Source organism: Penicillium expansum (assembly GCF_000769745.1).
Source record: "Penicillium expansum strain MD-8 chromosome Unknown contig20, whole genome shotgun sequence".
NCBI lineage: Eukaryota > Fungi > Ascomycota > Eurotiomycetes > Eurotiales > Aspergillaceae > Penicillium > Penicillium expansum.
This window is the reverse complement of record NW_015971437.1, coordinates 95646-107443: the sequence shown is the minus strand read 5'-3', so window position 1 is coordinate 107443 and position 11798 is coordinate 95646. Positions and strand designations below refer to the sequence as shown.

Below are 11798 nucleotides of genomic sequence, written 5' to 3'. Positions count from 1 at the left end.
AGTTCTTAAGTTTACGTTGAGTCGCAGCGTGGTGAACGACGCAGGGGGATGTGATTCACAAGTTTAACAGCAATTCAGCCAAGCCAGAAATATTCCCTTGAAAACTATGTATATACCCGTAAATAGTTACTCCCTATGTATCTCTTATCGTATTTATGTATGTAGATCACTGGGGTGTTGTCCAGGGGTAATTGGCCAAGAGAGAGAAGCTTCGGCAACCCGATAGGGCCGCCAGCCTTGAGGGCCCATTTTTGGGAATACGTAGCTTAGACTCATCTCAAATAGCTCGGAGTGGTTCGGTACATTGAGCTTTTTTAAAGATCTGGACCCTTTTAGCTTATACCACAAGTCTTCAGTCGTGGGATCCTCAAAGAGTCAAATGATCCTTCATACGTGAAGCAAACAAGGGATACGGAGTACGGAGTATAATGTTACCGCTTATATAATGAATTATGTCCTGCCCATGTGGGAATTATTCACTCGAATCCCAAATCAAATGTTGGCCAAGTTGACAAGTCCGTGCGAAAAAAAAGCAAGTCCATCTATTGATAAACACTCCGTACAAAATATAATTGGATGTGAACGTCCCACTTGGCATTCGGCCTTTATCTAAATTTCCGGACGGAAATCGGGGAGACGTCAACCCAGGGATGAGTGGCAGAAGTCATGAAACTACGGAGTACAAGGAATTGAAGCCGATATATGAGCCTCGCAGATCTTTCGGGGTTCGAGTTAGGGCATATCTGTGGTGGCGCACCAATAATAGGTGATAGGACCCACTCCATAAAGTCACTACAAAGTACAACATACTCTGTACAATCTTCTTTCCTTCTTATCCTTTTTTGCTATGTTAAGTACATTAATCTCCAGTCATCTCTATGTTGTAGTACCATTTAGCGTTCTTTACATAGATGTCCGAATGTTGGAGAAGACTTATCTCATTGGTTCTTTCCCAATTCTCGGATTGAAGAGAGAGGTTTCAGATGGGTGGTACACTTTCAGAAAGATATTTGTTTGATTTGTTACTCATCTTGATGTGCCTCATTATAGATGGTTTATATAGGCATGTGACTTAGATATTAGGTCATTGAGGCTCTGCATATCAGGCACAGCCTGGTACCCAATGAAGACAAAGACCTCCGACAGAATAGCAGCTGCCGTCCAGGTTTGCTCCGGGAGGACAGGAGAAATGTTCTTCGAAGTGATGTAAGCATCACCTGAATCCTTGAATGATTCTTTCGACTGATGAATCAAAACACTTAATTCAAAGCCTTGACCTGCTATCATGTGTCAACCTTTCTTCCCCAAATAAGATCCATTAGTGATTTCAGTTGACGATAAACATATATAAAAGTAGTTCATAGCAGAAACTAGCGTGTGCTACGGAGTAGAGTATATAAAATGCGCAATGCTGTGGCTGTGCGGACATAACTATAGATCGAGTCGTGGACCATTTTCAACCCACTAAAGAGAAATTAAAACTTGCTCTTTATGTTTTACCCGAAGACAAAAACTTCCTTGCATCGACGAGAATACGATATATCAAATCTAATGCAACTCCCAAGGAGGAATATGTCCTTGTGATACGATTCTGGCCTAAATTTTTACATAATCGGCTTCTCCGCATCCACGTGAGTCTCCACCAGAGACCCGATCCCGCAGTCCCTCAACTTCCCGACATTTTTGTCTCTTTGATTTTGGTGTTTGTCGCATTATCCTCGGCAATCGTTTCGGAGTTCGCCCATGATGCCTTGAAGTGACTGGTGTTGGTGACTCGAAGAATGCAGAATCGTGGCCGATTTGGACGAATGATGTCAACGGTACTCCTGCCATGTCCTCCGTCAATGATAACCCCCCCTCGCCGCTCCCGGTGGATGGGGTGAGCAAGCGCAAACAAGGTAAGCGCTTGTGCAATGCCCCCTGTCTGCCAAATCGTTGTGCATCTTGATTTGTAGTCCCTTTTCTCGGTTCTCGGTTATTTTCGCGCGATCAGACTCGCTAACCGATGACTCAAAAAACTCTTAGGCTCCGCAGCTTGTGTTCACTGTCACCGGCGCAAGGTTCGCTGCGATGCCCGTACCGTCGGGACACCCTGTACCAACTGTCGCGCCTCTGGAAAGGCCGACTGTCGCATACACGAAAAGAAAAAGCGTCTTGCAGTACGCTCAATCCTAGATCCTGTTCCAATCAGATCTCGGCCTCTACCCACATCAGATCCCACTCCAAACCCTGCTCTTGCAGCGGGGACACCACTACCACCAAGTTTTCCAACTGCATTCCAGAGCGGCCATGCTACACCAATATCTGGGGGCCTTCCGCAACATGCATTCCCGCCAGGCACGGGATCGGAGGCATTTGGCCGCCACGGCCCCGATATGGCGCATGCCCACGAGGCACACTCGGAGATGGAGCAACATCTCGTTAAATTGATAGATGAGGAGGAATCCGGCAGAAGAGAGATCCAAAGAGGTGTGCGCGCCTTCTATGTCGGACACGAGCATTCGAACATGTCATTCTTGTTCCGACAACAACGAGAACAAGATGACGATGTATACCATTTTGCGAGCAACGAAATCCCACGGCGTCAAATGAAGACGGGTCACGATCAGCTGCTTATGGATGCTCTAACACTTCCAGAACCGGTTCTCGCAGATGAATTGGTCCAGGCTTATTTCACATATGTCAATCCGGGGTACCCTATCATCGACGAAGATTTATTCATGACGCAATACCGGAACCGGGACCCTGCAGATCCTCCGCCAGTCCTTCTCCTTCAAGCAATTTTGCTGGTTGGGGCGCATGTTTCTCGTGCAAAAGGAGAGCGAGACACTCTCAAAGAAATTTTCTTCCGCCGCACCAAGTATCTGTTTGACAATCGCATCGAGCGAAATCGCGACATCCTTGTTCAAGCGGCCCTTCTTTTGACGTGGCATTCGGATAGCGCAGATGACGATGTTGCTGCAGATGCCCACTTTTGGGTTGGGGCCGCTGCACGTATCGCCACGGGGCTTGGAATGCACCGTAATCCCGTTTCCAGTAGCTTCGTGACTCGCGATCGGCGAATGTGGCGGAGAGTTTGGTTCATTTTGGTCCAATTTGATGTGTTGATCTCTCTTTCATATGGTCGACCTCAAGCGATGTAAGTCATCCCAAACGGCCAATCTGCAGCCAATACTAATCAAAGTTTCAATTCAGCAATCTGGATGATTCCGACGTTTCTCCTTTGACGCCCGCTGATTTCGAGAATTGTGGTCCCCTTGTACAAGCAGACTACGTGATTCATTTTACCGAACTTTGCACAATGATCTCGTATCTCATTCGCGATCGATTTGGACTTCGGGCAAGTGAGGAACGGCGAAAGGCTGTTCTTCAAGAGGCCGACGGATCATTGGCAACCTGGTCTCTAAAACTTCCTGATAATCTTCGGCTTCGCGCATCTGATATGGATCCTTGGTCCGCCATGCTCCATTTAACCTACAACAACTTCCTCATTCTGTTGCATCGGCCTCATCCTAGAGCCTCAGCCTATTCTGATGACTATGGCCCTCACGACGCAGAAATTTGCAGTGCAGCCGCCGGGGTAATAGCCTCAATCTTCGAAGAGCTCAGGATGCATGAGCGCTTGAAGTTCCTTTGGTACACTGGCGTCCATACCCTCTTCACAGCCATGATCCAAGTCCGAGTTGAACTCCGATTCTCCAACCCAGTTCTTGCCATCAATGCCTTGCGCCGCTTCGATTCTGCCTCTTACTCGCTGCGCGAGTTGGCTCAATACTGGGTTCATGCTGGCACAATCCTGCGACTCTTTGAGGACTCCAAACGTCTGCAAGAGGATCTTCGGATGGCAACTACGGAACGACCCAAGCCGTTCAGCGACCCTCATCATGCGCACAAGATGCCCATTGCCTCTCCTGTCCCATCAATTACCATGCAAACCCCGGGACCGCTCTCCTTCGGTGTGCCCACCCCCGAATCCACCACACCTCTCCAACAAAATACCCTCTCACCACAACCCAATCCTCAATTTAATAACTGGATTGCCCCTCTCCGGCTTAATGTTGGACCGCTGGAAAGGAACGATCCTTTCTCAAGCAGCATGCAAGTGGATTCCATTGAGCCAGCTCGCGACTATCCGGACTGGCGACAGTTGTTCGCCTTTGGTGATGTAGACCTACCTCCCCCCGTGGGAGGTGAAGGTCTGCCCGAGCTTGAAGATGAATGGCGGCAAATCTACTGGCAGGATGCCCCAATGGCAGATCTTATTCACGATGGAGGATGGATACATAGCTAGCATTGTCGCTACCTCTGGTTGATGACTGCATAAAGCTGTCATCTTTTCCACCGCCTACTCCCCACATACCTTTTCTACTTTGACGACGAGACGAGCCATGCCAGGGCACGCAGATACACGATACATCTTAGAGACCATGCCAGGCCACAGGCACCTAAAGGCCCAGCCTATGATACCATGTCACAAACGATCACATACAATGATATAGATATACGACGTCATATAATTGCAAATAGTGATATCGGGTAAAAATTAGTTGGGGCCTTTTTGTATCTTGAATGAATCACCTAGGCAATATCCATGGATGTACGTACGAGAGTGTTCCAGATCGCGCCATCTATGCGTTTTCGCTAATTGTACCGCTCAAGAAACCGGCGAAAGAAAACTGCAGTAAATCAGAAGTCGAACCTAAGCTCGCCCCATGCAGGAATAGAAAAGTAAAGAAAAGAAACGCAAGACCTAGCCAAACACAAACCGCCGCCAATTATCCGCAAGCACCTGCACACCGTGCCGCAACTCCCATCCACGTAGCTGACAAACTTGTCGGGCCACATCTTCCAGCAAGTCATCCATCTGCGCACCCGCAACATGGAGATCACTTTCGATGAGAATTCGATCCTCAGGCAAAGCCTTGATAACATCGCCAACCTTCTTCCCGGCATTACCAGAGAAATTGATAACTTTCGAGAACGAGAAATAAACATCCGACGGATTCGACCGATGCAAGAACTGGCGAATGGGCTCAACAGAACCGGTATAAGAGTGCATGCAGATGCGAGGCGGAAACGGCGGATACGATTTCCCATTGGGGTCAGATGATTTAGTAGACTGAGATCCGTCCGGCGTCTTATTTTCGTCATCGTCTTCATCGTCGCCAGATACAGCGCCTTCTGCATCCCGCTGCTTGTCCCTCTTCCGTCGCGATAGAACAACCCGTTCATGTCCCGCCCAGAGCTCCTTAAGCACTTCGAAGATCCCGCCGTGAGCTTGCACGCTGTGCAGCGAGACGGCACGATTCATTTCTCCCGCTAGCTGTAGCTGCGCTTTTAGCACGGTGCGTTGATGTTCCGGCTTAACGCGGTAATTTGAGAGACGTCGGCCCTCGCGTGAGCCGGGTGTAAGCTGGTCATCTCTGTTGTCGATGTCGGTTGGAGTCCATGGACTGGGGAGTCGGAATGCCCTGTCCAAGCCTACTTCGCCGACTAACGCATTCGGGAACTGTTGGAGTCGGTTCCGAGTTTCAGATATCAGTTCTGAGAGGGGCTTGGGAACAGGGAGTAAATCAATAAATGGCTGGTCATCGGCTGGAGACGGTGCTAGGACGGCGGCGTAGTGTGTGGACTTGTGCTCGGCTGGGCTTTGTGCAGCTGTTGGTTGTGCAGTGTCGTCCAGGATCTGGTGCGAGAACCACGGGTGCCAGCCGAAGCAGGGGACTACGCGGTCTGTTGTTGATTGGCTTTTCTTTGCGGATAGTGACACCGCTGTTTGTTGTACGAGATCTTGATCTTCCCCACGTGTCGCCATGATTGTCAGTGTTGTCGCTTTCATCTGCGGGATGTCGGCCACTGAGGCCAATGTGTCGGTGGGGTGACAGTGGGCATCGTGAACGCCAATGTCCCAAGGGAAGGGTTCGCCCTCTGGCATATTTTCGGGGATATTCATGAAGATCAGAGCAAGGCCTCCAGAACTAGATTCTAAGTTTTTGATATACAAAGCTGAAAGTTACCGAAGTGATGTAATTGGCGGTTTGTGCCTGGGGCATCCATCACCCATCACATGCTTTCTCCGCAATTTGTTGTTTGTGCTGTGACTGGGGAAAACGCCGAAAGTCTTATAATAATGGACTTCCAGTCTTTTGATCCCTTTCTGGGGATATAGACTGACTCCCCAATGTGGCCCTTTCTATCAACGTTGCTCGCGTTGCCTATCCTAGCCGTCATCTCTATCCCACTCATTCTCTCAGCATGGGTTACCATCTCCGCTGCGCTTTTTGCATTAATACTCAGGCTATCAGTAGTCTGTGTTGAGCTAGTCTATGGATTGGTCATGCATTTCTTCTCAGTGCCAACCTCATCTACCTCATCATTGTTGACATTCGCGGCCTCAGAACCTACAACCCCAGCTGCTGGTAGATCAAGAAGAAACTCTAGCCAAACGGCGACACATCCACGAAAGACAAATGACTCTTTCGCTTCCTGGGCCATTGATACCATTCTGGATGACCCAGCAAACCGCAAAAGGAACTCTTATGCACGGAGCATGATCGAGGCCCACAACTTATCTACCCCAACACCCGTCTACGGCCTGCCTATAAGCGGCGATGAAAGACGAGACTTCGAAGGCGTAGGTGGATGGCGCTCGTACCGAGCATCCAAAACACGCAGCTCGCATAGTGCGCACGAGAAATCCACAAGCTCGACCTCTTCGTCTTCAACACATAGCACCGGCGACGTCGATGCAGACGAAGACATCGACGCAGACGAGCGAGCCTGGCTTTCTTTAAACAATCGTCTCGAGCTCCCCTCACAGCTCGTCACGCTATGCACAAGTGTCCACTCCGGAAGCACCCTGAACAGCCCCGAAAGCGCCGACTGGCGCAATGGCCGCAGCAATTTCCAATCGCTGACAGGAGCAACGGGCTCACAGGACATCTACCGGGAGAAACAACATGACGGGTCAAGACACCACCACCGTTCGCTCACGACATCCTCACTAACGACCTCTGACCGACACACGGGAACGGGTCTCTCCCTAGCGCTGTCAACCAGGCCTGATAACACAGCTGTTCATTCGAGGGAGTACGGCCAATCGATGTCGTCGTCAACGGCACGACTCACGGCCCCGTTCGTGACGCCGCAGCCACACGCGAGACTCGATTCGAACCCGCCTGCCCAGTCGAGGGCTCTCCCGCGCGCTTTCCATGCTAGCGGTGCACCGTTCACGAGCTCATATCTCTCCAGCTTCGGGGATGGGCTGGGCCACAGTTTCGGGAGCAATGGTAGTGGCGGAAGCTTTGCGAACGGAAGTGGGGGTGGGTACTTTTCTTTGAGACGGCCTGGGTCCTCTGGTAGCCATATTTACTCTGGAAGAGTTAGCCCTAGTACTAGTGGATATACTACCCCCGCGGTTGGTCCGTCGACCGAAGAGCGTGATGCTCCATCGGTGGGATTAGCGCGTTTGATGGCGCATTATCCCACTAGCCCTAGGCATCGGAGACAAAGTATCTCTGGGCTGAATTCGAAGGGGCTGGCTTCTGGGGATCGAGTTGGATAAAGTTTTTCTTCAATTCTGCCTTTCATTTTTGGGGTTGGGATGCGCAAGCAGCATAAATGATTAAAAAAAGTGCCATGAAAGCTGTTTCTCCGAATAGAGTATTCATGGCAAGTGTTATTAATTCCGTCCAAGTCTATCTAGTCAATATGTACCGTACAGAATTGTAGCCATGGAAAAGAGGGAGAGAGTTCCATGAACACCAGGGGGCAAAAAAAAAAAGATAAAAAGCCACAATAAACGAGGGACGAAGGTATTCAACGCGAAATATCAACACCACCCTCCAGCTCTAAATTTGGTATAAAGGGAATGAAGCCATATCCACATCATTACTGACGGCTTCTCTCCCTCTGGTTGACTTCTTCCATCTCGGTGAGCACAATGCTGTTGAACTGCTCCCAGCCATCAAGATACAAATGGTGGCCAGCTTTATTCACGATGACCACCTTAGAGGAACCTTCATCGGCACGCTGCTCCTCTGGGGTGGCCTTTTCGAGGACTTTGCGCTTTTCTTCTTCCAGTTTAGCTGCTGCTGCATGACCACCTGAGACATCCATCCAGTCGTGGTCACCATACATGAATACCACGGGGAGACCCTTCTCGCGCCGAGCGGGTGCCAAAGAGTCAGACGAAGTAGAGGCGGGCGTATTCTCAGATGTCGTTGACGAAGAAGTAGCGGCAGCAACTGGATGAGGGAGGGCGCTTGTGTTTTGGATTAGTTGTCTTCCGAGGCCGTGGACACGGTGGATCAAAGGACTGCGAGCGAAAGCACCAGGGGCAAGAATGTATGCTAGCGCGTACTCGCCGCTGCCGCGAAGACTGAAGATCGAGTACGAATAGTCGTGGAGTGCCTTAGCTTCCTCGGCTGGTAGGTGGGAGAAACGACGAGAAGTCCATCCGGATACGAGACGTGGCCCTAAAGGACCGGCCCAACGCACCAGGCTGAAGGGCGAGATATTTGCGTCCCATAAGTACGCGAACCATTTGGGGAGAACCCGTCGTGGGGGTGGAGGTGGAACGGAATCAGCCGGGAGGGGTTGGCGCCCAGTGATAAAGCTACCCTCAGCTGTCTTTGGCGCTGTTCCCGGAATGGCAGCGATATCTCGCTCGTCCTGGGTAAGCTCGTTGGACAGTGTTGATGCCGGGGGCTCAGCAACATCTGCAGTCACAGCGTATGGGTCCTCTGGGATGCCAACTGGTGATGCCAGGATAAGCTTGTTCAGATGGCCGGGGTATTTCAGCGCGTAGGCGACCGCCATGTACCCGCCAAGACTGTGTCCAAGCAATGTAAAGCGATCAATCTTGCGTTTGATGCGCCATTCTTCCAAGGCATCCACAAACCAAGCCTCGGCCTCCCTGATGGCTTCTTCTCTATCCTTTGCCTTGATTTTGAATGAGGGTCGGGTACTCCGCCCCATGCCTAGCATGTCCAAGGCATGGAGTTGCCAGCCCTTCAACCGACTCAGTGGTTCGAAGTTTTTATAGAAGAAGCCAAGTCCAGCACCGTAGCCGTGGAGCATGACCAAATGCTGGTCTGCTTCCTCGCCAATCCTCTCCACCGAGAACTCATTGAGCGCGCGGTCTTTCCCATCCAGTTCTACCATGCTGGACCGCCATCGGCGAGGGCCGTAGGGATCATCAAGAGAGCTGGTGGTGACTTCACCCAGCTGATTAGGGTCTGCACTCTCGAGACTGGTCGGGGTAGTGCCATCGGGGAGCTCTGTCGTCTTTCCAGTCTGGAGGTGAGTGGGGGGCTGGTGATGCAAGTAAGGCAGATAAGAGAGGACTTTGTGTTCGGCAGCAGCTGCAGGTATACGAGCCCACTATATAGAGCAAATCATCAGCGGAAATGCGGCAATTGGGGCTCCTGCATTGTAGCTTACCCATTGACTGAAGCCTTCGCGATATCCCAACGGAAACAGTGTGCGCGCCGCTGCCGCACCAGCAGCAGCCTGATTCGCATATGGACTTCCCGAGATTCCTTCGGTATTATTTTCACCTGGGCGCTGGTGACGCCTATGGACGTCCTCGTGGGACGAGTTGAGTGATTCTGACGCCATCGAAGCCAATCGTTGCCTCCGAGGGAGGGTGGCAAATACGACTGAGCGAGATTTGGCCTGGTGTCGAGAGACTGAAAAGGGAAAGGTAAGTCGTGAAGCTATGTCTGCGGTTCGCAAGTTGGGAAAACAGAGGGTTTCTGCTAGCAAAAGTTGAACGGTGGCGCTCATGGACGTATAAGAAGGGAGCGCGGAGACAATTCGGTCACTCCGCTTAACCCCGGTAGCCTGACATACGCACCGGACAGAAGAGGTAATGTCCGATAGAAGAGAGCCGATAAAACTAGATATGAAGTTTAAATCCCCCTAAGGGCAATGGGCAATGGTCAAATAGAATTATTTGTGTAGAGAAAAAAGAAGCCAAGTCAACTGGGCAGATGATGTCGATCCAACTTGGCCTTCCTTTTTCCGCCTTTCTCTCCTCTTCACATGCGATGACACTAATGACACTCGCTCTGGGCCGGATCGGCCAAGTTTTGATTTGAATTTAATTGAGCTTTACTTTTCATATCATATTCTCATCTTGGGACTCGTTTGACCATGGCTTCGCCTTTAGACCAGGTGGTCAAGGGTGCCCCAACACCGGAGGCTCGCGCCTCATCAACCCCAGAGCCATTGAACTCCTCACGGTCATCTCAAGCCCACCGTTCAAATTCCTCCCCTCAACGTCCCTCGACTCCAGACCCGCTGGCACACCTACCCTCCTCCCCGCCCCAGATCTACCTAAACCTCTTAATACTCGAAACCTCGCTGCGAGCCCAGTATCTGGCCCTGCGCGAGCGTCGCCGCCAGAACACGTTCTTTCTACTTCTACTAGCCGCCTGGCTTACCCATTTTGCATATGCTCTTTTCCTTCGCCCACGTGAAGATGGCCGCGGGGTCGGCGGCTCAGTTTACTGGGTCGTGGAGATGGCGGAGAAAGTCGCCCTGCTTGGTGGGGTGGTGACCGCACTGCTCGTCTGGGGTACAGGGCAATGGGAACGAGGAATCAGATGGCCTCGGCGCTGGCTCGCTGTTTCCAACCGCGGCCTGCGCGTTATGAACACCAAGATCATTGTCATTCGCGGTCCCTTCTGGCAGGAGCTACTGTCTTACATTTCATTCCTGTTCCCTTTCTCCGCCCCGTTCTTACCCTCCCCCAATGGAAACTACCATTTCGTGGAGCAGAGCCCCTCGGAGAGGCGCGCTGGTGGTAGTCGGCAGCACTATCAACAGTACTACAACGGCATCGACACTGAGTCCGGCTTGGTAGAAGAAGACCTCAGTCCGGGAGGCGACTACATCCGTCTCCTCCTGCTACCTAAGTCCTTCTCTCCTGAATTCCGCGAAAACTGGGACGATTACCGCACAGATTTCTGGGAGAAAGAAAACGAGCGTCGCGCCCAGCTTCGCCAGAAACTACGCGAGCGTGAGCACCACCTCGCCCAGACAGAAGGAGGCTGGCTCAACCGACTCGGGCTTGGCTGGCGCGCTTCCCAACGCCGCCGCCTCGTCGCAGGAACCCTGCACCGCCCAATCGAGCCGGAATTCAAACACCGCCTAGGCCACGGCCACCACCTCTCCATCACGAAACTCAACCAGGACCAACGCGGCCCCTCCTCCCGCCGTAGTACCCGCTCCGAGTCCCATTCCCGCACCTCATCCCGCAGCACCACCCCCGTCGACACTAGCTTCGACGACCGTCCCCCATCCCGCTCTTCCACTTCCAGTCGGCCCCGTCGCGGAAGCACCGCCTCTGGGCAGGACGCGAGTCCGCAGCAGCGGAAACGGAAGGGCTCAACGCTTCGGAGGGGTCTGTCGCCTCTCACGCAGGCACAAATTAGAGAGGGTGTACGGACCCCGTCCTTCTCATCTGATGATTCCGTGTTGCCTATGGGTATGATTGAGAAAGATAAGGAGGAGGCTATACCGAATTCTGTTCCGGAATTGTAATACTTCACTGCACCTTAGCACGAAATGTTGTCAATGCTTAGGCTGTTCATATCTCTATACCCTTTTTTTTCGTCTTTGTTATATTTGCTAGACACTTGTTGCTCAGAGCGCTGTCTTTGGAAACTTGCATTAGCTATGTATGCATATCCTTTAGAATGCGGTGTCCTCGGTGCTATAGATAAACCTGAGTGCCTCGCCTATGGATGCTGTTGTGTTGTGTCTGCTTTCTTTGGAAAACTCCCATATTA

General features: G+C 51.4%; 5 protein-coding genes across 5 annotated transcripts; 3 read left to right on the top strand and 2 right to left on the bottom strand.

Moving 5' to 3' along the window:
* Window positions 1-1831: 1831 nt before the first annotated feature.
* PEX2_006860 (uncharacterized protein) lies at window positions 1832-4291 on the top strand (the record flags this gene model as incomplete). The annotated part of the gene is made up of 3 exons (XM_016737963.1): window positions 1832-1898; window positions 2026-3139; window positions 3196-4291. The coding sequence occupies 3 exons, from the start codon at window positions 1832-1834 to the stop codon at window positions 4289-4291; spliced, it is 2277 nt and encodes a 758-aa protein (XP_016594535.1).
* A 459-nt stretch (window positions 4292-4750) lies between these two features.
* Window positions 4751-5935, bottom strand: PEX2_006850 (TatD family hydrolase; the record flags this gene model as incomplete). The annotated part of the gene is made up of 1 exon (XM_016737962.1): window positions 4751-5935. The coding sequence occupies one exon, from the start codon at window positions 5933-5935 to the stop codon at window positions 4751-4753; it is 1185 nt and encodes a 394-aa protein (XP_016594534.1).
* Window positions 5936-6550: 615 nt separating this feature from the next.
* On the top strand, window positions 6551-7564 carry PEX2_006840 (uncharacterized protein; the record flags this gene model as incomplete). The annotated part of the gene is made up of 1 exon (XM_016737961.1): window positions 6551-7564. The coding sequence occupies one exon, from the start codon at window positions 6551-6553 to the stop codon at window positions 7562-7564; it is 1014 nt and encodes a 337-aa protein (XP_016594533.1).
* A 326-nt stretch (window positions 7565-7890) lies between these two features.
* On the bottom strand, window positions 7891-9621 carry PEX2_006830 (putative alpha/beta hydrolase; the record flags this gene model as incomplete). Its single annotated transcript, XM_016737960.1, has 2 exons — window positions 7891-9384; window positions 9445-9621. The coding sequence occupies 2 exons, from the start codon at window positions 9619-9621 to the stop codon at window positions 7891-7893; spliced, it is 1671 nt and encodes a 556-aa protein (XP_016594532.1).
* Window positions 9622-10158: 537 nt separating this feature from the next.
* PEX2_006820 (Spo7-like protein) lies at window positions 10159-11550 on the top strand (the record flags this gene model as incomplete). The annotated part of the gene is made up of 1 exon (XM_016737959.1): window positions 10159-11550. One exon carries the CDS (start codon window positions 10159-10161, stop codon window positions 11548-11550), a length of 1392 nt encoding a protein of 463 aa, XP_016594531.1.
* Window positions 11551-11798: the final 248 nt, after the last annotated feature.